General features: G+C 39.7%; 1 protein-coding gene across 3 annotated transcripts in view; it reads left to right on the top strand.

Moving 5' to 3' along the window:
• Positions 1-23942, top strand: part of topaz1 (testis and ovary specific TOPAZ 1) — a 106108-nt gene that overhangs the window by 41095 nt on the left and 41071 nt on the right. For all 3 annotated transcript variants that reach the window (XM_089122823.1, XM_089122824.1, XM_089122825.1), the window contains exon 9: positions 13086-13237. In XM_089122823.1, coding sequence (XP_088978949.1) covers positions 13086-13237 — 152 coding nt within the window. The remainder of the gene's footprint in view (positions 1-13085; positions 13238-23942) is intronic.

Here is a 23942-nt window from a genome sequence, read left to right as displayed (position 1 = left end):
CTCGGGCCAGCATGTGCTTGTCCGTTCAGACAACACTACGGCAGTAGCGTACATCAACCACCAGGGGGGTCTACGCTCGCGCCGGTTGTCGCAGCTCGCCCGCCACCTCTTGATATGGAGTCAGAAGCACCTGAGGTCCCTTCGTGCAGTATACATTCCTGGAGACCGGAACCTGGCAGCCGACGAGCTGTCACGGGTCCGTCCCATCTCCGGCGAATGGCGACTCCATCCCCAGTCGGTCCAGCTGATTTGGGACCAGTACAGATAGATCTGTTCGCCTCTCGGGACTCGTCCCTCTGCGCCCAGTTTTATTCCCTGACCGGGGGTACGCTCGGCTCAGATGCGCTGGCGCACAGCTGGCCACGGGGCCCACGCAAGTATGCGTTTCCCCCAGTGAGCCTCCTTGCACGGGTGTTGTGCAAGATCAAGGAGGACGAGGAGCAGGTCTTGCTGGTAGCCCCCTACTGGCCCACCAAGACGTGGTTCTCCGAACTCATGCTCCTCGCGACAGCACCTCCTTGGCCTATTCCTCTGAGACAGGACCTACTCTCTCAGAGACGGGGCGCTCTGTGGCACCCTCGTCCCGATCTTTGGAAGCTGCACGTGTGGCTCCTGGACGGGACGAGGCAGGTTGGAGTTCGCTGCCACCTGCGGTGGCGGCAACCGTCACTTCCGCAAGAGCGTCGTCCACGAGACACCTTTATGCGTTGAAGTGGGAAGACCCCCGGAGATGTTCGATCGCGGTCATGCTTGCCTTCCTGCAAGAAGGGTTGGAGCGCAGGCTGTCGCCCTCCACCCTTAAGGTTTACGTCGCGGCCATTGCCGCTTCTCATGAAGCAGTGGAAGGTAAGTCCTTAGGGAAGCACGACCTGGTCATCAGGTTCCTGAGGGGAGCAAGGAGGCTACATCTGCTGGCTAGGTGCCTCCATGCGTACGGTTCCCCCATGGTAACCGTCTCATGTGTATTATCCACTGTAAGCCTCTCTGAGCATGTGTCTTCCCTTGGCAAGCCATCTGCCACCCCTGGAGTTGAAATTTTAGCAGCCACCTGCGGTTGGTGCTCCAGTGTCTCCATATGCGTTCCTACGTGGCCATATGAGTATTCTTAAGTCCTCCCTTCGGTAGGCATCTGGTAGCATGTCCCTCCCGGGATATGTTTCCCAGTGTACCTTGGTAATCCTGTGTCAAAGTAGGATCCCTAAAAAAAAAAAAAAAAAAAAAAAGAGAGGAGGGGTCCAGACTTTCGCAGGGCACTGGAAGACAGCTTGAAGATGGCGTGATGGCACAGACCCCCAATCTCCGTCACTTCTGACGTAACTCGAAGTGACTACGAAAGGGAACGTCTCGGTTACGTATGTAACCCTCGTTCCCTGAGTAGGGAACGGAGACGTTACGTCTCCCTGCCACTTCTGCTGTATTGCTGGGTAGACGCCGAGTTCAGTCTTGGCTCCTCAGCGAAGACATACTGCGGTTGCGTTCACTTCCTCCTTTTATACTCACGGAGTAGGGTGGAGTACGCTATGCAAATTTCCGCAGCCCCAAGGCATTGCATGCCATTGGCTCGTTTTTAAATACTCGAAGAGGATTGGCTTTCTATGCGAAACCCCCAATCTCCGTCACTTCTGACGTAATGTCTCCGTTCCCTACTCAGGGAACGAGGGTTACATGCGTAACCGAGACGTTCATTGTGTATGTCACGTGACAAATGAACGTAAGACTCGGAAGGTAAAGTGATTATTTATGTTCCCTGTAAATCTTTTTTTACTGCATTATGATTTCTTAATTCAGAATTTGATCAACATTGCGTAGGTGGATGTGATCGGGGAATTTGGCTGTTAAAATTATAACATTAAGCCACTTAAATAAACGAAATGACTCAAATGACTCAGAAAATCAGTAAAATGAACTTCCTATTCATGACTCGCGAGAGCAGCGGCTCGGTCTCGCCCTCGCGGCGCTGCGGGGCGGCGGAAGCTAAATCAGTCATGACTCGTGAGCGTCTTTGCTCGTGAGAGCAGGGCACGCCAACGCTGCGGGGCGGCCGCAACTCAGTAATTCATATAAATAACCTAGTTTGTGAATTGTTCATTCCCGGTTGGCACACATTTTGCAGCCCTTACAAAGCGATGCTCATAACAGTGGAAGTTCGATCATAGATTTGAGTTTGATGCATAATTTCTCGATGCGGCCGTGTCGGCGCATAACATACGTCATAAATAAACTTATCTGATTGGCTTACGGGTAACCAATGATTTTAAACTTAAGAGAAGCGCCCCCTTGCGAGAGAGAAAACACTTCTCTATTATGCCATTCCAGACTCTGTCTACGAAGCAAAGTGAAGTAGCAGAGTCTGGTATTACCAGGCTAGTTAAGAGGACCATCAGCCAATAATTACACATTGCAGAGTAGAGATGCGCGGATTAGCTCTAACGTCATCCGAATCTGCTGTTAAAACCAAGACAGATGTTGTCCTCAATGTCACACGCGCGCACGGTGATTTTGTCATTAGTCATTTTGTAACTGGCACACTTTTGGAAACATTGATGAACGGATGTACCTAATGCAAATAAAACATCTCCAGTTAACCAGCAAAGCATTAATTTAGTTCGCTCATAAATAAGAGATCTAGCACTAAAATGTTTTTCCACACACATCACAATGATGATGATTAATTTATGAATAAATCACGGATTATCCAAAGCGTCCGCGGTATAGCCTGCCTACACAGGCTAATATTTGTGCAACCTTTGAGCTCAAAAAATGTGCATTCATCTTTTGCATGACGCGGGCCATAAAATGAATGCAGATGGGCCGGATGCGGCCTGCGGGCCGCCTGTTGAGTACCTCTGGTTTAAAGCACTTTGAACAGTTTGCTGTTTGCACTGAAACTGTCTTTTGGACCTTGAACCGTTTGGTTCCCATTAAAGTGCATTATATGGAGAAAAATCCTGGAATGTTTTCATCAAAAACCTTAATTTCTTTTCGTCTGAAGAAATAAAGACATTGACATTTTGGATGAAATGGGGGTGAGTAAATTATCAGAAAAAGTTTTTTTAAAAGTGAACCACTCCTTTAAGGTCGACTAATCTACTAGTCTGTTCAACCCCTAGTCTTGACAAGTAGAGTAGGTGGACAACCAGAATGACAATTACCGCTGCGGCAGAAATAAACCAGCCGTATTTCGTTTACCAGCTGTAAAGTCGCGAAATGACCACCAGGTGGCGCAAAGGGACATTTAGCGAAAGCAAAACGTAATTATGTAAAAGTAGCCTACATTTCAAATAGAATAATAACTAACTTTTATAGCAGAGCATTTTATGAATCAACAGTTAAAATAGGTCTATCTTGCAGTCAGTGAAAATAAATTGGGTGCTTTCAATGACGCTATTTAGGAATGAGAAGATTGAAGAGTGCTTCCCTCGCGCACGCGCACACTGACTGCTGAACAACCGAACTTCCGGGCATTTCTCAGTGGTAGAACTGAGGTTTCAATCATTTTGATGACACTGTTTCAAATCCCGAATAAACATGGTATTTATAAAATTACCATGCATTTCCATTTTACACTAAGGAACAGATCTCTTCCAACAGATTGACTTAATTTACATCTTCAAAAGCAGTTAAAAAAAGTTAAAAATATTAAAAAGCATGTTAAAAAAATAAAATAAAAGAAAATAATAAAAAGAAAATAACTTAATGGGGTTCGATGTAGAATTAAAAAAAAAACAAAAAAAACATAACCAGGCTAAGGTGCAATTCCCCTACCGCTATCTATATATATATATACTGTATTTGATCTATAGATAAACGTCTATGTAGGGCTGAAACGATTCCTCGAGTTACTCGATTACAAAAATTCCTCGAGGCAAAAAATCTGCCTCAAAGCCTTGTTAAATTCCCATGACGCGCACTTTACGCGCACGCAGGGATCTGATTGTTTCACACGGACCGTTATTCAGGAAGCACACCATAGCGCATGATACATTTGACTTCATAAATGGCAGAGAATGTCTAAAGTTTGGGATCATTATATGTTTATAAAGGGAGAGAACAAGATGCAATGTGTCTGCAAAGTATACCTGGCAGGGCTGCCAACTCTCACGCATTCAGCGTGAGACTTGCACAATTCGATTTCTCACGCTGAAGTGTCAATCCCTTCGGTCAAATGCCTGAAAGATGAGTTCGTCTATAGATCTACCCGTTGAGCCACTCGTGATCAACTAGTTTTACCGCCGCATATTAATTCGCAAGTTAAAATATCCTGTAATCTAGTGCGAGCGCGCATGCGAGATGTTGAGCTCCTAACCGCGGCTCGCGCACGACGGCAGAGAGGTAAGCGAGCGCGTGCACCCATGTCTCTCTCACGTGCCAGTCAGACCAATTGCGGCAATTCATCATATGCTTAAACTTTTATGTAGCCACGCAACAAAAATTTCAGCATACATTCACCGGGACGTGATGGAGGAACAAATATTGTGAGACAGACAGACACACACACACTGATGTTTGTCTTGAGATTACAGTTGAAAAAGTCTGATTCTTATTTGTAATTGTTTTATTTCCATTTATTTTTTTATTTATAAATTGTACACATTTGTGTACCTGTTTGGGTTGATATTTTATATTAATTTATTTTTGTTTCCAGGTGGGTAATTTGCAGAAGGTGCAACCCTTTTTTTGTAATGTTGTGTTAAGAAGACAAAACTAAGGTCAAATGGGCTTTACTATTTAAGTTTGTATTCAAAGTTTTACATGTTATGGGCTACATGTAACAGGTTTTACAGTAAATTGTTTTAACTGTATTGTTATATAATTGTTGGCACTGGCACTTTTAAACACTAAATGGGTAAAAATTGCAATAATTAGTTGTGGAGCCAAATGTAGCAGTTGGAATAAATACCTCTATTTTTTTTAAAGAAATAAAAACCAAACACCTTATCATTTTCGTAATACATTATTTGTTTTAGTTCAGGGCCGGAGTGGGACTCATTTTCAGCCCTGGAGTTTCATGCCTTAGACCGGCCCACTTTAGTTCCTGACTGTCTATATTAAAATGTAATTAAAACCTCAGTATATAAGCAATATTGCACTGTTCTGTACAGCCTTGTAATTCATTGTATTTTTAAAAAATATTATTTTCTATTTAGTGCAAGAGCTGGGTGTGCTCCCCTGGTATTTTTTTGAAAAATAAACCATTAAATGCACTTTCTGGAGAGTTTTCTGCAAAGAAATATAGAATAAAAGTAGGTCTAGCAAAGTCTTATATTTCTGTAAATCACACAGATTAAACACAAATATGCAGGCTGAATAGATTGCTATAGTTGAGAAACACTGCTTTAATTATTGTATTTATGATGACTTTGTGAATGTTAACTAAACAGCATGAGCTTCTTCCAGCTGGCCAGTAAGTTATTTGGCAAATTTCATTCTAACTTACAGATCTGTATAATGCTATTGTTTTTGATAGTGTTATAGCCTCCATTTCTTACAGATAATCATGATGATCATTGTATTGCGTTTGTCTTACCGAATGTGGTAGCTTTATGCAATTACAGTTTGTCTATAAGCTTTTTTTTATTTTTTATTAACGCTGACAGTAAAGTGTTGCCAGATATTGCTGCGAAAAACAAGCAAAACAAAATAATAATAATAATAATAATCCAAAATTAGTTAATAGCTTGTGTTTTGGAAATAAGATTAATATATCACTAACCCTAACATGCAACTTTCCACTTTAATAACTTTCTAAAGTGTCACATTAAATCAGAAAAAGGTCCAGGAGATTCCTGCACCTTTCCATTAGGTGGATCTGGCAACACGGATGCTGCACTCGCGCTCTCATTCACAACGTGCTGTTCACTGCGCTATAGCTTCTCATAGCAACATGAATTGGAAACACTCATGTGAGGTGGTTTAAACATGCCTAATTAATCATTCAAAGAGCATGAACTTTTATTTTTGAATGTAAAAAAATGACAGAGGTCCGAACCTCGCGGTGACCTCATATCTGTGTTAAATAATCCATTGTAATAAAGTTATTCTCATTCTGGGCACAGTAATAGGCAATTGCTCTTCCTGCTTCTCCTTCTTTCGTTCTTCTTCTCTCAGTTCTTCTTCTCTCAGTTCTTCTTCTCTCTTTATCTTTACCTTTAAATCTCCCCTTCCCGAAGCTGAGCTTTGATTGATAGTTTTTGCAATCTGATTAGCCTATTTATGTCGGTCGTTTAAAACTTCTATCGCAAAACAGCTGTTTAGTTTAGCCACTTACATCTTATTATCTTGGGAAGCGTCGCGTTGGGATTCGTATTGCGTGGCTTGTGCTTGTGTGAAAATAAATCCAGCTTTGATCGGTCATCTCAAACATTTTGCCATTGCCGACGAGCGGCGTTTGAGTGCTGATGATGAGGTCGGTTCTCGTTGCGTTATGGTGGTGGGTACGGCCCTGACTCGTAAGCGCTACTATTGTCCATGTTTCGTATCTCTTATTTTTTTTTGTTCACACATCAACTGACTTTTTTTGTGGGGCTGCGAGAAAATAATAATAAAAAATAGTGGGGCTGTGCTGTGACTGGAGCCTATTAGGGAAAACATTCACCCAGTGCCGTGACAACGCCAGCCCTCCTAGCCAATAAAACAGACCGGCCCACCGGAAATGCCAATCCGGGCCTGTTTTGGTTGCTTACAAACACACAAACAAATTATCCGATTAATCGATTAATCGATCGATTAAGTGCTAGATTAATCGATTACAAAAATAATCGATAGCTGCAGCCCTACACGGTCTATGGTTTCGCATACAACAACTTTGTCTTCCTGGACTTTATTGCTGTAACTAAATCATGATGTTACTTTCTACCGGGTGTCTGTTAGAGCAAAACACTAGTCAGAGCACTATTGTTCTTCACGCGCACAGTAATTGAAATTTAAAACTGTTAAAAGAAAAGGCTTAATAAACGATTGCATAGCTAGATACTGCATATTATACACGCATCAATATGTATTTCCTTTGTGCTTTGAACTGTTCAGTGCGGGCTGCGGACTCGACGCGCTGGACTGCGCGCTGTGACTCCATGTGGCTTCAAGCGCATCATTCAGCTTTCGGAATGCACATAAGTGTTTTGTGCCGCTGCCCGCGATGTATTGGAGCCTTTCATATCATAATACTTTTGCGCAATGAAAGATTATTAATAGCCTTTCTTGTTCTGTCCTATCTATCATATGTTGAATCGAATCTTAAATCGAGTTTTTTATAAAAAAAATCACAGATTTTTTTAAGGGAAAAAATCGCCCAGCCCTAGTTATTTCTATTCGTAATGATATTGAAATAGGCTATGAAATGTTGTTATCAAGTAACTCCATGCTTTCCCCGTTGCGAACATGCACTCCTCTTAACTGTAGCCTGGGTGCTGCTCTGCTTAAGTTGACGGCTGCCTTTCCCCTTGAACATATCACGTTAACAACAACCCTTTTTTAGAAAACGTAATTCCTTTGTGGATCCTCTTGATCTGCTTTCTCCATGTTTCTTTGACAAATCTCTGCGTATCAGTCTCACGTGCGACTGCACGGGAGTTAGCCATGCCCACTTATTTACATTTCGCGGTATACACGGAATAAAAAAAAATCTGTTACGGCTGACGTTTTCTACCGCGGCCAGCCCTAGATGGTAACAAATTATCTGAAGGCTTTATATATGGCAGTTTTCCCTGTGTTATTGAAAATCTAAATTTTTCACGGTATCATATCAATGTTGTATTCCAGTATTGTGACAACTAGAGATGCACCGATCGGTCGGCTGGTGACCGGAATTGGCCGATTTTCATGGGATCTGTCTGACATATGCTGATTTTATGCCGGTCAAATGTATTGGGTTACATTTTATCTAATGCATGATTAACATTGCGCAACATCAGCATCACACGTGCACATGGAACGCACATGTAGGAAACCTGGCCGTTTCAGCGCAGCACATTTTTTTTTCGCTGTGCATTGACACCGTGAGCAGGAGCAGCGTGTGAGTCAAGCAGGAGCGTCGCTCAGTTAACCCTCTAGGCGCCATGGTTGAGTTTACTCAAGATGCGGCACTTAATAAAACTGCCGATTTTGTCAAATTGGGTGTCATTTCATTTGACCTCCCCTCTACTGGATGGCAGACATGTCATACTTCATCCCGACTCAAAAAAATGTGATGTTTCTATACAAAATGTTAGAGTTAGAGCGTATTGAATCAGTGCGATCAAAAGTGGAGCTAGTGTGAGAGTGAGCCTATTTATCATAGCATCTCCGCAATCGCCTTGACAGTATTGTGGTGGAGACTTTGTTTGTTATCACTGGGTATCATAGACGAGGTCGAAGTATTCATAGTTTCACACATAAGTTTAAAATATTCTAACTGACCCCCCAGCATGAGTTTTTTAAGGTGACTGTTATTTAGAACTTGCCACTTTAATGTTTCCATGGTGACTGGCCATTGCTTGTCACGTGTCGCAGCACAAACGCAACACAGCACTGAATGAATGATGATCTGCTTTTATGTAATTTTTCCTTTTTTATTAAAAATATTCACAAATGTATTAGCTATAGCATGAAACACTGATATTCCGATTGTCAAATATGTGCAAGTGGATGGGTTTTGTTGTTTAACCATCTTTATAACGTCCACGTTAGTTGAGCTGTATGCACAATGAGTGGCGCCATTTTAGTTTTGGATATGTTGGATTTACAACGTCAATTCCTCCACTTCTCATGAAATACATGATAGTAAGTGGCCGGTGAACTGGGAGAAGAATAGGATCAAATGTTAAAGGAACACTCCGACTTTTTGGGACTTTAGCCTATTCACCATATCCCCCAGAGTTAGATAAGTCCATACATACCTTTTTCATCTCCGTGCGTGCTATAAGTCTGTTTGACGCACCCACCGCTAGCCTAGCTTAGCACAAAGACTGGGTGTGACTGGTTGCAGCTTTCAAACTAATCCAAATGAGTGGCAAAATAACGCAAACGTTTTCCTATTTACATGTTGTGATTTGTATAGTCACAGAATGTACAAATAACAAAGTCAAATGAGACAGTGTTTCCCAAAGTCCCAAAAAGTCGGAGTGTTCCTTTAAGCTACTTAGACAATGTGTATCTGATATGAATAAAACGTGTCGTCTTATTATAATTGAAAGGATTATTATTGCCGCTTCCATAGACATCAGTATGTATTTTACAAACTCAAAATCATTGTTTTGCTAGTACTTATGTGTATTTAAATGTCTGACACCTAAAATAAACATTATGTGGTTGAAAACACTCAATAGTTGTGATATATGACAGCATCGATATCACGATTTTTGATCGTGGATGATTAAAATGTCTCCACGATCTGCTTTTGAAGAAATATCGTAGTATCGTGTTACAGTGCATTCTATCAGTTCAGTTCTGGCGCCTCTGTCTCAACTGTACAACGCGATGTAGCCTACACATCACACGTTAAATTGTGTATGTCAGGTTAAATTTGTAAGTATGATTAACACAAAATAGTTAGGGGAAAAACACGTTTGTCAAGTTGGTTTATTGTTTTGTATGTTTTTCAATACCTAAAGGCAGAATATAAGATGAAAAAGTTTGTTATTTTCAGTACTCACTTAACTGCTCCTCCCCCCTAACGAATCGCTTGACGTCATAAGAGGGAGACGTCTCCCCAGGTCGCTGAGAAAGTGAGTCAGTGAGCTGTGTTGGTAATTGTACAAATGATAGAGCAAGAGAATTATTTGATTTGAATTATTTGAGGACAGTTATTTATTTAGTTTTAGGTATTTAGGTTAGGTAGTTAGTTAGGTATACCAGGAAACAGGTTTGCCAACCGCAATTAAACCCTGAAGAAGAAGAAGAAAAAGAAGAAATGTATATGCAGGCGTATTATCACGATGGTGAATTACTGCGTTTGTGCTGGGTGCAAAAACACCGTTAAAACCGGTCACAGAGTCTCAGCAGTGAACTCCGTCTCCGATCGGCACGCAGGGACGAAAATAAATAAATTAAACGCACTTTGGCAAACCTGGCTGTGGCGAGGGGGCGTGATTTTGCAAAGTCTGTAGCGGCTGCGGGAGAGAAAGGATGGAGCCGCGCGATAGGTCAAGTGCAGATGATGAAGACCTGTGTCTGATTGCAGTAATTTTCTGTGGAGAGACCGTATATAACCGGCGAATGCGAGAGCGAGAGAGAGAGTTGGACTGGGACTTCGCACGCGGCTACTGCAACCGAGACTGAGAAGCAAGTGTTGGATTGCGTGTTTTGTTTATGGTGGCGAATGCACTACTGTGCACCCTGTTTCTTTTTTGTTTTTCTGAATAAACGCGAGTCCCAGTCACGCGACCCTGTCTTCTTCTTTCCACACACACACACACTGAACCTCTTCACACTGACCTATTCTGATAGGCTACCGCGCATCTCTACCGCGTATCTAATAGTAGTTCCGTATTAATTAATTTGCACGTGAGTTTTATTTATTTCAACCCTGTATTCTTTGTGTATATTCATGCACCGAACCGTGACGCCCGTACATTTCGGTTCAATACGAATACATGTTCCACCTCTAAGTTATGCCTATACTTACCAAGACACCTGACCAACTCTCCACTGGTTCTCTTCACACCAGATATTTGTTTCTTCGATAGGAATTATTTAAATTTCTGTTTGGTTTCTCATCTGTCTCACGCTTGGGAGGTTCAAAATTGTAAGGCTGTGGGCCATCGTAGGTTTGAGGGGGATTTTGGATCTCCTCAGACTCAAAACTCTCCATACTTCAATAGAACTTTTTTGTCACATCTCCCTCTTCTGACGTCACAGGCAGCTCCACTGTGTTTTAAAAATATGATCTTGACAGAAATGGCTATAAAGCTTAATGTAGGGCAATTACAGTAATAATTTTAATGATAATTACATTTTCACTCAGATATCTAAACATTTATTTAATTTAAAAATTTTAACCTGACATACACACTTTAATGAATAGGTACGGGACACTGCAATTCACCAAAGTTCATTATTTGCATAAGCCTTGCCGGTTAAACTTCTAATTCACGTGCTGATGCGCTGTTCTAACGTAGGCTTTCCTAAGCGCATACCCCCGATGCTCATAGGCACTAGAAGCCTGTCAAACAGGGCCTGAATAACTGGACTAAGTTATCTTTCGAGTCTTATTATGCGAATACTGTTAAATATACACAATGTTTACATAAACAGAATTGTCTATGTCTAAAGTGAAAGCAAACAATTGAGAGAAAATCTGGTGTAATATGCGTCTATATTAAACACGTCGCGTGCTGGTCTAAAAGCGACAGTAGTCGCTTGTACTTAAAGGGATAGTTCACAAAAAAAAAAAATAATAATAATAATAATCTGTCATTATTTACTCACTCTAATTTTGTTCCAAACCTGCATTAATTTATTTCTTGTGCTGAACACAAAAGAAGATTTTTTTTTTTAATGTGGGTAACCAAACAGTTGCTGGTCCCCATTAACTTCCAGGAGAGAGAAAAAAAAAAAATATATATAGGGGGACCAGCAACTGTTCGGTTACTCGCATCATTCAAAATAACTTTTATTTTCAAAAGAAGAAAGAAACTTATTCGGGTTTAAAACATCTTGAGAGAGTAAATGAAAACCATTTTCGGTCCCACTTTATATTAAGTGGCTTTAAGTACTATGTACTTACACCGAAAAATAAGTACAATGTGTTATTGTGTTCCTGTTGTATTGTAAAACACTTTTGCTGCTATTGAGGTGTGATACAGGTAAGGTTACATTTTTAAAATGTAAGTACAATGTAAAAACATGTATGTACACAATAAGTCCATTGTATCAAATTATTAATGTCAATGTAAGTACATAGTACTTAAAGCCACTTAATATAAAGTGGGACCCAATTTTAATTTTTGAGGGAACTATTCCTTTAGTGTAAATAAAAAATAGAAAAAAACACCAGGAGAAAATCACTCACTGACTGAGAACTTTAATAGTAGCTTTAATAAGAATCAATAATTTATACAGTGAAGTCTATGTAGTGTTTTAATTTCATATTTGTTCATTTAATTACTTTCTTCAATGCTGCTGCTAAATACTATCTCTAGAAGAAAAAAAAGCACTGTTTATTTAATTTGAATATTAATTTGTGTAATGTTTATCTTGTCTTGTTTTTTTAAAAACAAAGAAAATAATGAGAAAGATTTTTATCTTCTCCACTGGCCTAAATGTATGCCTTTCTTTTTTTATTTTGTTACCTAAGGCTTTGTTTTTAACATAGGGACATTAGTTTGGCTGTAATGAACAGCCACTTGCCAAATAGTAAAACCAACTTGAAAAAGAATTGTGATAAAAAATATATCATGATTTTTTTTTAGGAAAATCATTATCGCGATTTTTGTCATATCGCCCACCACTAACACTGAGTGTGTCTGTCCCTGGCTCAGCGCCAGCCAACACACGAGAGCAAGTTTGAATTTAGCAGTTGATGACGTGATACGCTGACCATTCTAATCACACCGGTGTGATCGTACGCTCCAGGGAACAGGCAAGACTGATCACACCGGTGTGATCGTACACGTGAAAGGATTAAAGTGAAAGCACACTTTTGATGGACAAAATAAATATGATTTCACACAAAATGGACTCAAAATGCACAGAATTTGCATGTCTAGTGGATTTTAACAAGAACTGAAGTAGGCTATGTCATATGAGAAAATGTAGACTCAAAGACTCAAAAATGTGTTACCCATTTAAACTTGTTTTGATTATTCAGTTTGGGTAAAAGTTGGCTATGTTTTTTTATAAAAAATACAAATAAAATATTTGTGTGCTTGTAAAGTGGTTAAAAAAAATGAAATCGGAATCGGTTAATTGGTATTGGCAGGTCAAACTCAATGAAAAAAAAAATCAAAAATCAGAATCGGCCTAGAAAATTGTTATCGGTGCATCTCTAGTGACAACACCAGTGCCCTATGTACTACTTTTCTTTTTTGATGGGTAAATTATGCTGTCAAACAGATAAATAATCCTTGGTTGACTAAATGGCTTTTCTGTCTGTCTTTTTCTATGTGAAGTGGAAGTGTTTATGGGATATTACAAAAGATGTTCTCCCAGCGGGAATTTCAACCAGGAGACAGTCAATTCTCTGCTCTCGTCTCTCCTCAATATGTGTTTGCTCCGAGAATTTGAGGCAGTCATTAACTTGCTTCTCGCATACAAGAGGCTGGTGAGTGTGGTTCCTTGTGGTCTTCTGTTCTTTTTTGGAATAAGATTTTGTGTGTACAGATGGTAATCAACCAGAATATGTTTTTTGCAAAATTGTGTTCGGTTTTCATGGACTGTGCTTAAAAATACAGCAGGCTACTAATAACCCATATTTCATTCCAATTATTTCTTTATATATGTTAGTCTGTTCTCCTTGCAGTCAAAAAAAAAAAAAAAAAAAAAACTACAGAAATTATAGGTTAGGCTTTGTCAATGTTGTGACCACATTATTTAATATTTGTCAAACAAAATAAGAAATGCTGAAAATGTACATTTATTAATTAGAAACACTTTCCTGTGTGTTATTCATTATCTATCATTTTACTGTGTATTTTTAATTCTTAAATATTCCTTAATTATTTTATTTTTTATGGCATTTTAAATAAAAACATTGTAACTACAGCCTGATATTTACCGACAACAATGTTTTACCATTAATTATGGTAAATGTTGGTGATGCTTCGAAATGGCAGTAAATTATTATGGTCAAGAATTTGGTTTAATAAAAAATGGCAATTTGCTGCATTACAAAAAATTTGCTATATTCCAGTATATCTTCGTTGGGCTATACCACAGCTAGGGCTGGGTGATATGACTGAAAACTGTATCACGATATCAGTGTTTCATATCGGTCGATATATATAGATAATTATTGATTTTTATTGACCAATTTAAAATAAGGACCAGGAGAAAAAATATATTACATTTAATCATTTTTTTATTTTAAACTTAACTTTCCTCTGATTATAATCCCAAGGAAGAAATGTCAACACAACCATGGAAAACTCAAATAATTAAATGTAAACATAAGTCTAAATTCACAATCAGACCTGCAAACTCTTCAAAGTAAAAAAGGTGACAGTGGCACGTTGTGAGGGGTTGTGGTCGTACGTGCCCCCTGCTGATTTTTGTTGTTGTGATTTTTAATATGCAAATGACACATTTCTGAGCGTGACTTAACAAAAATCGGCATACTTATCAAAAATCTTTGTGTGACAACCCAGAAGTTTGTATCTTACACATGCACTGTAACATAAGAAGTCATGGCAGCACCCGGCTAACGATAAGCCTAGCTAACTGTAAGCCTACCTAACTGTAAGGCTACCTTACAAGGTTATTCCATATTTGGGGAATTAAGCTCATTTTCCACCTCCCCTCAAGTAAAACAATTATTTTTTTACCGTTTAGGAAACCATTCAGCCGATCTCCAGGTCTGGCGGTACCATTTTTACCATAGCTTAACGTAATTCAGAGTATGAAGACATTACTAGGGATGTAACTGTACACAGAAGTCCCGGTTTGGTTCAGACGTCACGGTTCGGTACGATTTCGGTACAATGAAGTGAAAAGCAAAACGGAAATATAGAAGGCATTTTTATAAGTATCTTAAGCCTCGTATTTTTTTAAATAAGGTACATTAATGAAGGCATATAACTAGTTTATTTATAGTGCACTGATAATAGTTTTATACAATTAGTTTATTAAATTAATAAAAAGATAAACAGACTTTGAGATATGTTTGCTAATTGTACCTGAATTAATTTAAAATTAATTTGCTATATTTCACATCAATATATTTGCTTTCCTTAATTTTAATTAACCCTAACTTTATTCTCATCAGAATTATAAATAATTGATTTCTGTATAAAATAATACTGCCAACACATTTAATTTTCTTTTTTAATGTGTAACTTAAAAATAAACAGATTAGTGCTCTGTTTTGAGGACAATAAATGAAAACCAATGCGATATGATGAATGTCCAAAAGATGGAACACACCGACTGTTTTAAAAAGGGGTTGGATAGGTTTTGCTTTTAAAATGGTGTCTTGTTGTAGGTTACAGTTTGACAAGAAATACAGTGTGACAAAAGCACAATGTTGTGTTATATTTGTGTAGGCCTATACTCGCAATAAAAGTAAACACTTTGCAGACTGAATGATGTCCTGTATTAACAAAATGACAGAGTATGTTTTTGTCTCCACTGTTCGATCGTGCCCACGTGTCTGTCTGTCTGTCTCTCTCTCTCTCTCTCTCTCTCTCTCTCTCTCTCTCTCTCTCTCTCTCACTTCCGGTGTGTCTGGGTGCGAGGTGATCGAGTGAAGCGTGACTGGAGAGCTTGTGAGTGATTTTGTCTTTTTCTATCTTTCCCCTTGCTGGGTTTTCTGGACTTTTCTATTGATTAAATTGTTGGGCCGCTTGCTTTCCACTCTGTTGGGAAGCATGTCGGACCCACGCGTGCAGGTCTTGAACACACTCACGTGGCGTAATGCGGTTAAAGTAGCCACCGCGGTGAGTGTGGAGGAATGTTGCCTTGCTATTGGTGAGGTTGTAGGGCATGGGAGCGTACTATCCGCCTCCAGAATGAATAGTGCTGTGGTAGTGTTTCTCAGTAGCGTAGATAAAGTCAATGAAGTAGTTGAACATGGTATAGTCATTGGCGGTGATTTTGTCTCTGTTCTTCCCCTTTCATTACCCGCCAAGAGAGTAACTTTGTCCAATGTTCCACCGTTTGTAAGCGATGAAATTTTGACACAGTCTTTATCTCGTTATGGAAAATTGGTATCGCCGATCAAGAAGATCCCAATTAATAGCGATTCTCCCTTGTTGAAACACATTGTTTCGTTCAGGCGTTTCGTTTATATGATTATTCAGGACGATACAGAGTTAGACATGACACTTAATTTTCGAATTGACAACTTTGATTATGTTATTTTTGTAACTACCGCGAAATCAAAGTGTTTTGGTTGCGGTAAATCTGGACATTTAATTAGTAATTGTCCTGACAAAGTTGCAGAAAAGGAAGTAAACGCAGTGAATGGGAGTATTGAAGGTGATGGGGGCGCGGATGGGGTTGCTAACACTGCTTTAGTTGGGGAGGCGGCGGCTGAGGGTGTTCCAGGTGAGAGTGTTGTTGCGTCTACTTCACTGCGCTGTGAGCACTCGGAGTCGGGCACGGTGCCCACAATAATGTGTGTAGAGGCTAGTGTTGAGCATGTGCCGAGTGTGGCACCGATTTCTGAAAATAATCATGTTGCGCAAACGGGAAGTGAGAGTAACTCAGTGATTTTGCAAAACGAATGTGTAAAGGATTGTGTGGAGAAAGAACATTTTTTTAAAATGCCGTCCAACAAAAGGAAAATAATTGAAAAAATGGTTGATGCCAAAATAAGTAAAACGAGTGAAATGCAAGAAAGCATGGATCAAGATACAGAAAGCGATGATGGGTCTTCTGACTCCAGTGTGACACTTTCTCAGGGGGAGTTTAGTGGTCGGGAATATGGACTTGAGGATATTAAATTATTCCTCAGATCAACAAAAAATAAAAGAGGAGTGAGTGTGAAGGAATATTTTCCTGATGTTAAACAGTTTGCCGAAAAGGCAAAAACCTTAATGGCAGAGAGTTGCTTTAAAAATTAAGAAGTATATAGACTTAAGAAAATTGTGAGGAATCTTAATACTGCTTTAATCAATGATGTCAGTTAAATGTAAAAATAAAATGGCTGATGTGCTGTGGCTTGTTGGGTGGGGTTTCTTTTCCTTATTATTATTTATGAGTGAAGTGCATGTAGCAACTTTGAATGTTAATGGGGCAAGAGACTCTAGAAATAGAGCTACAATATATGAAGTAATTAGGCAAAAAAATATTGATGTTGTTTTATTACAAGAAACTCATAGCGATTTAAAAAATGCTGTTGACTGGACAAGGGAGTTTGATGGCATCACTGTGTTAAGCCATAGCACCTCATTAAGTGGGGGAGTAGCCATTTTATTAGCAAAGAATTTTAGTCCCATATCTTATGATGTTGATGAGATAATAAAAGGAAGGCTTTTAAAAGTTAGAGCTGTTATTGAAAGTTATGTGTTTATTTTTATTTGTGTATATGTTCCAACTACACCTGTTGAAAGAATGTTGATGAAAAAATGAAAAAAAAAATGAAATATTTTTTAGACATATTATGCTCAACTCTACATAACTGTTGTTCTGAAGACTTCTTGTTCCTTGGTGGTGATTTTAATTGTACGGAGAATAATCTAGATCGGAATCACATTGAGCCTCACTTGGCTTCACGTAAACGCTTAATTCATATTATTAAAAAGTATGATTTATGTGATATTTGGAGATCTTTAAATGGAAATGAAAGACAGTACACTTGGGTACACACGCTTGATAGGGCTATGTCTTTAGCTAGGTTGGACAGATTTTACAGTTTTAATCACCATCTTAGTATTTTCATCAAATGTTATATAACACCAGTAAGTTTTTCGGATCACAGTATGGTGCACTGTAAGCTTATTTTGAGCTCAATAAAACCAAAAAGTGCATATTGGCATTTTAATACCAATTTGTTAAGTGATAGTTTTTTTAAGGAGTCATTTAAGTACTTCTGGGATGTTTACAGAACAAAGAAGTCTTCTTTTTACTCATTGCAACAGTGGTGGGATGTTGGTAAGATACAAATAAGGCAGTTTACACAACAGTATACTCACAACGTTACTAAGGAGTTGACTCGTTCATTACAGCTTTTGGAGGGAGAGATAATTGAATCTCAAAATTTGGCAAAATCTACAGGCAAGGAAGATTATTTGGAAGCCTGTTCAAGGAAGAAATCTCAGTTAGCTGGTCTGCTGGGGCATAAGATACAGGGGGCTCTGGTCCGTTCACGTTTCCAAAGCATTGATCAGATGGATGCACCGTCCCAATATTTTTTCAATCTGGAAAAAAGAATGGTCAGAAAAGGTTTATTCATGGTTTGCGCTCCGAAGATGGAGTGTTATTGACAGATCTGGCCAGTATTCGGGGAAGAGCAGTTAATTTTTTTCAAAATTTGTATAGGAGCGAGCTTAAGTCAGAGTGTGGCGTTGACAACGTTTTCCTTGACAACTTACCAAAGCTGGCAGAGGAAGTCAACGATGAGCTTGAAGGTGTGCGGACCCTGGAAGAGCTATATAAGGCCCTGCAAATCATGAAGTCTGGGAGTGCCTCAGGAATGGATGGCATCCCAGTGGACTTCTACAAGGTTTTTTGGTTGGAAATAGGTGTAGATCTGCTGGAGGTACTCAAGGACAGCTTGTCGAAGGGTGGGTTGCCATTGAGTTGCCGAAGAGCGGTGATGACTCTAATTCCAAAAAAGGGGGACCTGACTGACATTAAGAACTGGCGCCCTGTCTCGCTGCTCTGCAGTGATTATAAAATTCTTTCTAAGGCATTGAGTACCAGACTGGCTGGAGTATTGGGACGGGTTATCCATCCAGATCAGACGTACTGTGTCCCTAGTAGATCAATAGTTGATAATATTTCTTTAATTCGAGATATTTTTCATGTCTCAAAGTTGTTACATTTGGACTGTGGCTTGATATCTTTGGATCAGGAGAAGGCTTTTGACCGAGTGGAGCACTCGTATTTGTGGAGTACGCTAACAGCTTTTGGTTTTAGTAAAACTTTTATAGACATGATTAGAGCACTCTATTGTGACGTTGAGAGTATGCTGAAAATAAATGGTGGCTTATGTGCTCCATTTCAGGTTCTCAGGGGTATCAGACAAGGTTGTTCCTTGTCTGGAATGTTGTATTCCTTGGCTATTGAGCCATTGCTTCAAAAGATAAGGCGCCAATTAAGTGGGTTGTTTTTACCAGTTTGTAATAAAAAGTTGTTTGTCAGCCTATGCCGATGATATTGTGGTGATGATTAACAGACAAAGTGATGTGCAAATTTTATATAATTTATTGGAAGAATTTAGACTGTTGTCATCTGCAAAGGTTAATTGGAAAAAAAGTTATGCTTTAATATTGGGACAATGGGCTGATGGAAAACCTTGCCTTCTGGATGGGATGGTTTGGGAAAATGGAGGTATAAAATATCTTGGAGATTATCTAGGGGATGACAGTGTGTTACAAAAAAATTGGGAGGGGTTGATGGAAAAAATTAAAGGGCGTTTGGAAAAGTGGAAATGGTTATTACCGAATATGTCTTATAGGGGGCGAACTCTCATTGTCAACAATTTAGTGGCATCTTCACTTTGGCATAAGTTGGCATGTGTAGACCCTTCTCCACAGTTTTTAATGGAAGCTCAAGCTGCTCTGGTGAACTTTTTTTGGGATAAACTACACTGGCTCCCACAGAGTGTTTTATACCTCCCCAAAGATGAAGGTGGGCAAGGTTTGATTCACTTACAAAGTAGATTGGCTGCCTTTCGGTTACAGTTTTTAAAAAGGCTACTTGATGGTTCTAAAGATTTCAGTTGGCGTGCTGTGAGTTGTATGATTTTGCACACTATAGGGGGGTTTGGACTGGACAGATCCCTCTTTTTAATGGATCCAACTAAACTGGATTTATCGGAACTACCTGCCTTCTATCGAAATCTCTTCAAGGTGTGGAGTTTTGTTCGAGTTTATAAGACTGAGAACTTCGTTTCTCTCCACTGGCTATTGCAGGAGCCACTGATACTTGGGGCCCGTTTGGACATTGCCACTCACTGTCATTTGCCGGGGTTCAGCAACATTTTTTTGCAAGCCAAGATCTTTACGTTGGGTCATTTGGTGGCATTAACTGGGCCTCAATTTGAGAATGTGGACGCCGTTTCTGAACAATTAGGAATCAGATCTGTTCGTGTATTAATGCGTTTTTTGGTCAAACTTAAAGACTGTCTTACAGGTGAAGAAGAACTTTTGCTAAAAGATCTTTTTAAAGGGGTTTGTACTCCTGTTGATGACCCGTTTCCATGTTTGATTATTCAACCCAATCTTCAAGAGGGTACAGGTGTTTTGCTGAAACCAGGTGATTCTTTGCTTTTAGATTTTTTGTCTAGTGAAGGAAAAAAACTGTATAGAGCCTGTGTGTTGGTTTTTAACAAGAAAATATTAGAAAAGAGAACTAATACACCATGGTGTTCTGTTTTTAAACTGAAGAATCATGTAAAACCTGAATGGAGATCTTTATATAAGCCACCATTGTCAAAAAGGTTTGGTGATATACAATGGAGAATTCTCCATGGTGCCATTGCTGTCAATTCTTTTATTTCAAAGTTGAATCCTGAAGTTAATCCTGTTTGCCCTTTCTGTCCTCAAAAGGAGACTGTTTTTCATGCTTTTATGCATTGTTTTAGACTAGAACCTTTGTTTGTGAGACTAAGAGAATTGTTTTGTAGGCTTGATGAAACCTTTTGTATGGAGACCTTCATTTTGGGTGTTAAGTACTTTCAGAAAAATCGTTTCACTTGTCAATTGTTGAATTTCATATTAGGGCAACCAAAAATGGCTATTTATATTAGCAGGAAATTTAATAAAGTGGAACAAGAGGGTAGCGATGATGTAAATGTTTGTTTTGTAAATTTGGTCAAATCAACAGTTTTGATTGATTTTAGGTTTTATAAAACTATGAGTGATCTCTCAACTTTTGATCTGGTATGGTGCAGTCATGGTGCTTTATGTACAGTTTGTGAAGGTGATTTGTTTTTTTCTTTCTGATTTGTTTTTCTTTTTAAAAGTTGTAATTATGGTGAAGAGTTTTTGTTAAAATTTATTGTGAAGAGTTACTCTCTCTCTCTCTCTCTCTCTCTCTCTCTCTCTCTCTCTCTCTCTCTCTCTCTCACACACACAAACACATCGCAGCCTGTTCATTATGCTGTGTTCACATCAGACGCGAATAGAGCGAATTATCCAATAATGTTTCACAATTCTATCCTGCATGGCATGCAGATGAAGGGCACTCATTTTCTGTTTGTCTCGTGCTGCTGGATTCCTCTTCAGTAACCAGCAATTGATAAATGGCGCAACCAAACTGACACCGTTACATGATTGCCTGTTAGCATGTCATTCCCTATGTTGCTAGGTTACTAGAGAGTGGGTGCCTTTGTTAATGCAACTAAACTTGCCTCACAACCTGTGGTTTCTTCCGACGAAGAAAAAAATATTGAACGTTTTGTCGAACACATTTTTTATTGATACAGGGTGTCCGCGGGGTTTTAAAAAGTATTAAAAAAGTAATAAATCAAAATTGTCTATAAATTGTCTATTGTCTATAAATCTAAATTGAGAGGTATTTTTTTTTTTTAAATTAGGTATTATTTTTTTCAGACTATCAGTTGTCCTATTCTGTGTTCTGCGACATCATCTGTGAACACTGAGTGTTCAACAGAAGTGGCTGGCTTACGTTTTATTTTAGACTTGCTTCAAGGCATATCTTCCACGACTGGACAACCATTGTCGTCTTCATGGGCTAATGCAAGTTTTCTGATAGCTGGGTGAACAACCCAGCGTTTAAGGATTGGCTCAGGCCTGTAGTAGGGAATAACAGGCAGGCTTATAGACGTCACCGTCGGCCGGAGTGCCTGCAGTTACTCACAGTGAGTGGCAAAAAGACTGTGAATGCCGCGAAAAACAAACACAACACGTATAAAGTGGGAAAGAGCTTTGCGATTGACTGTACAACTAGATTTGACAAAAAATCGGAGGTATATTTTTACAGACTGCTATAGAAGGAGCAAATGGATCGCTGCAATTCACAGAAACAACTGGACTCCAGTCAGCGAAAGGTGGATTTGCAGTTATCATTTTGTGTCAATATGCTGAATTTAGGTGTAAAACCATACCCATATATTTTGAATTGTTATATACACTCACCGGCCACTTTATTAGGTACACCTGTCCAACTGCTCGTTAACACTTAATTTCTAAGCAGCCAATCACATGGCGGCAACTCAGTGCATTTAGGCATGTAGACATGGTCAAGACAATCTCCTGCAGTTCAAACCGAGCATCAGTATGGGGAAGAAAGGTGATTTGAGTGACTTTGAACGTGGCATGATTGTTGGTGCCAGAAGGGCTGGTCTGAGTATTTCAGAAACTGCTAATCTACTGGGATTTTCACGCACAACCATCTCTAGGGTTTACAGAGAATGGTCCGAAAAAGAAAAAACATCCAGTGAGCGGCAGTTCTGTGGGCGGAAATGCCTTGTTGATGCCAGAGGTCAGAGGAGAATGGCCAGACTGGTTCTAGCTGATAGAAGGGGAACAGTGACTCAAATAACCACCCGTTACAACCAAGGTGGGCAGAAGAGCATCTCTGAACGCACAGTACGTCGAACTTTGAGGCAGATGGGCTACAGCAGCAGAAGACCACACCGGGTGCCACTCCTTTCAGCTAAGAACAGGAAACTGAGGCTACAATTTGCACAAGCTCATCGAAATTGGACAATAGAAGATTGGAAAAACGTTGCCTGGTCTGATGAGTCTCGATTTCTGCTGCGACATTCGGATGGTAGGGTCAGAATTTGGCGTCTACAACATGAAAGCATGGATCCATCCTGCCTTGTATCAACAGTTCAGGCTGGTGGTGGTGGTGTCATGGTGTGGGGAATATTTTCTTGGCACTCTTTGGGCCCCTTGGTACCAATTGAGCATCGTTGCAACGCCACAGCCTACCTGAGTATTGTTGCTGACCATGTCCATCCCTTTATGACCACAATGTACCCAACTTCTGATGGCTACTTTCAGCAGGATAATGCGCCATGTCATAAAGCTGGAATCATCTCAGACTGGTTTCTTGAACATGACAATGAGTTCGCTGTACTCAAATGGCCTCCACAGTCACCAGATCTCGATCCAATAGAGCATCTTTGGGATGTGGTGGAACGGGAGATTCGCATCATGGATGTGCAGCCGACAAATCTGCGGCAACTGTGTGATGCCATCATGTCAATATGGACCAAACTCCCTGAGGAATGCTTCCAGCACCTTGTTGAATCTATGCCACGAAGAATTGAGGCAGTTCTGAAGGCAAAAGGGGGTCCAACCCGTTACTAGCATGGGGTACCTAATAAAGTGGCCGGTGAGTGTATATAACACTGATATAAGTGATCACCTGGATTTAGACTTACCTATATTGTATAAAGCGTTCACAGGAAAATTTGCTTTAGCCTATGTTTTGGTCTATACTGCTTTTATTTCCCCGGTGTCGAAATCAGCCAAACATAAATGTCAGGCATAGGGCTGTCGCGGTTATGGAATTTCCCTTGCGGTAATGTTGATTGGCTCAATAGCGCGATATGCGGTATTACCGCCATTTATTTATTTATTTAATTTATATGTATTTGTTGCTATATAAATAAAGTTTACGATGTGGACAAAAACGAGGACATTTTCAGTAACCAATGTAACCGAAACTAAACAGCGTCTACACAGTATATGCGCATTGAAAGACTTTCACTCAGCTCGCATATTGTTATGACAACGGACTTTGAGCGAGTCATTGAACCGTTCATTCAACGAACACGTTTAAAAAAGCTGATTCATTAAAAGAGATGTAAAGAAACAAGATGTTAATTATTTTTAACTTTGAGGTTCAACTTTTCAAAGCTCAGCTGAGCAGCAATGCGTCGCATGGGCAACGCTGAAGCTGATGCTTCACTTATTAGAGACCAATATAGCATTGATTCAATGCGTGACTCACTGATTATATTTCCCCGTGGTTTCCTTGTGCTATGGGATGCTGACCAGCGCTGCTGCTGATGCGCATTTATGGAAAAATATCCGTGAAGAGAACGTTAATATGATGATGCGACAAATATTTCGCTTCCCTTTGACACGACAAGCTTTTCACGACTTCAAAGACAGACGCAGAATTGCACACGCTCTGCCGATCATTCACTGTCTGTGTGAAGCCTGTAG

The sequence above is a fragment of the Pimephales promelas genome, chromosome 18, assembly GCF_988280905.1.
Source record: "Pimephales promelas chromosome 18, fPimPro1.hap1.1, whole genome shotgun sequence".
NCBI classification, from domain to species: Eukaryota; Metazoa; Chordata; class Actinopteri; order Cypriniformes; family Leuciscidae; genus Pimephales; species Pimephales promelas.
The sequence above is the reverse complement of the archived record's forward strand: the minus strand, read 5'-3'. Positions and strand labels throughout refer to the sequence as shown.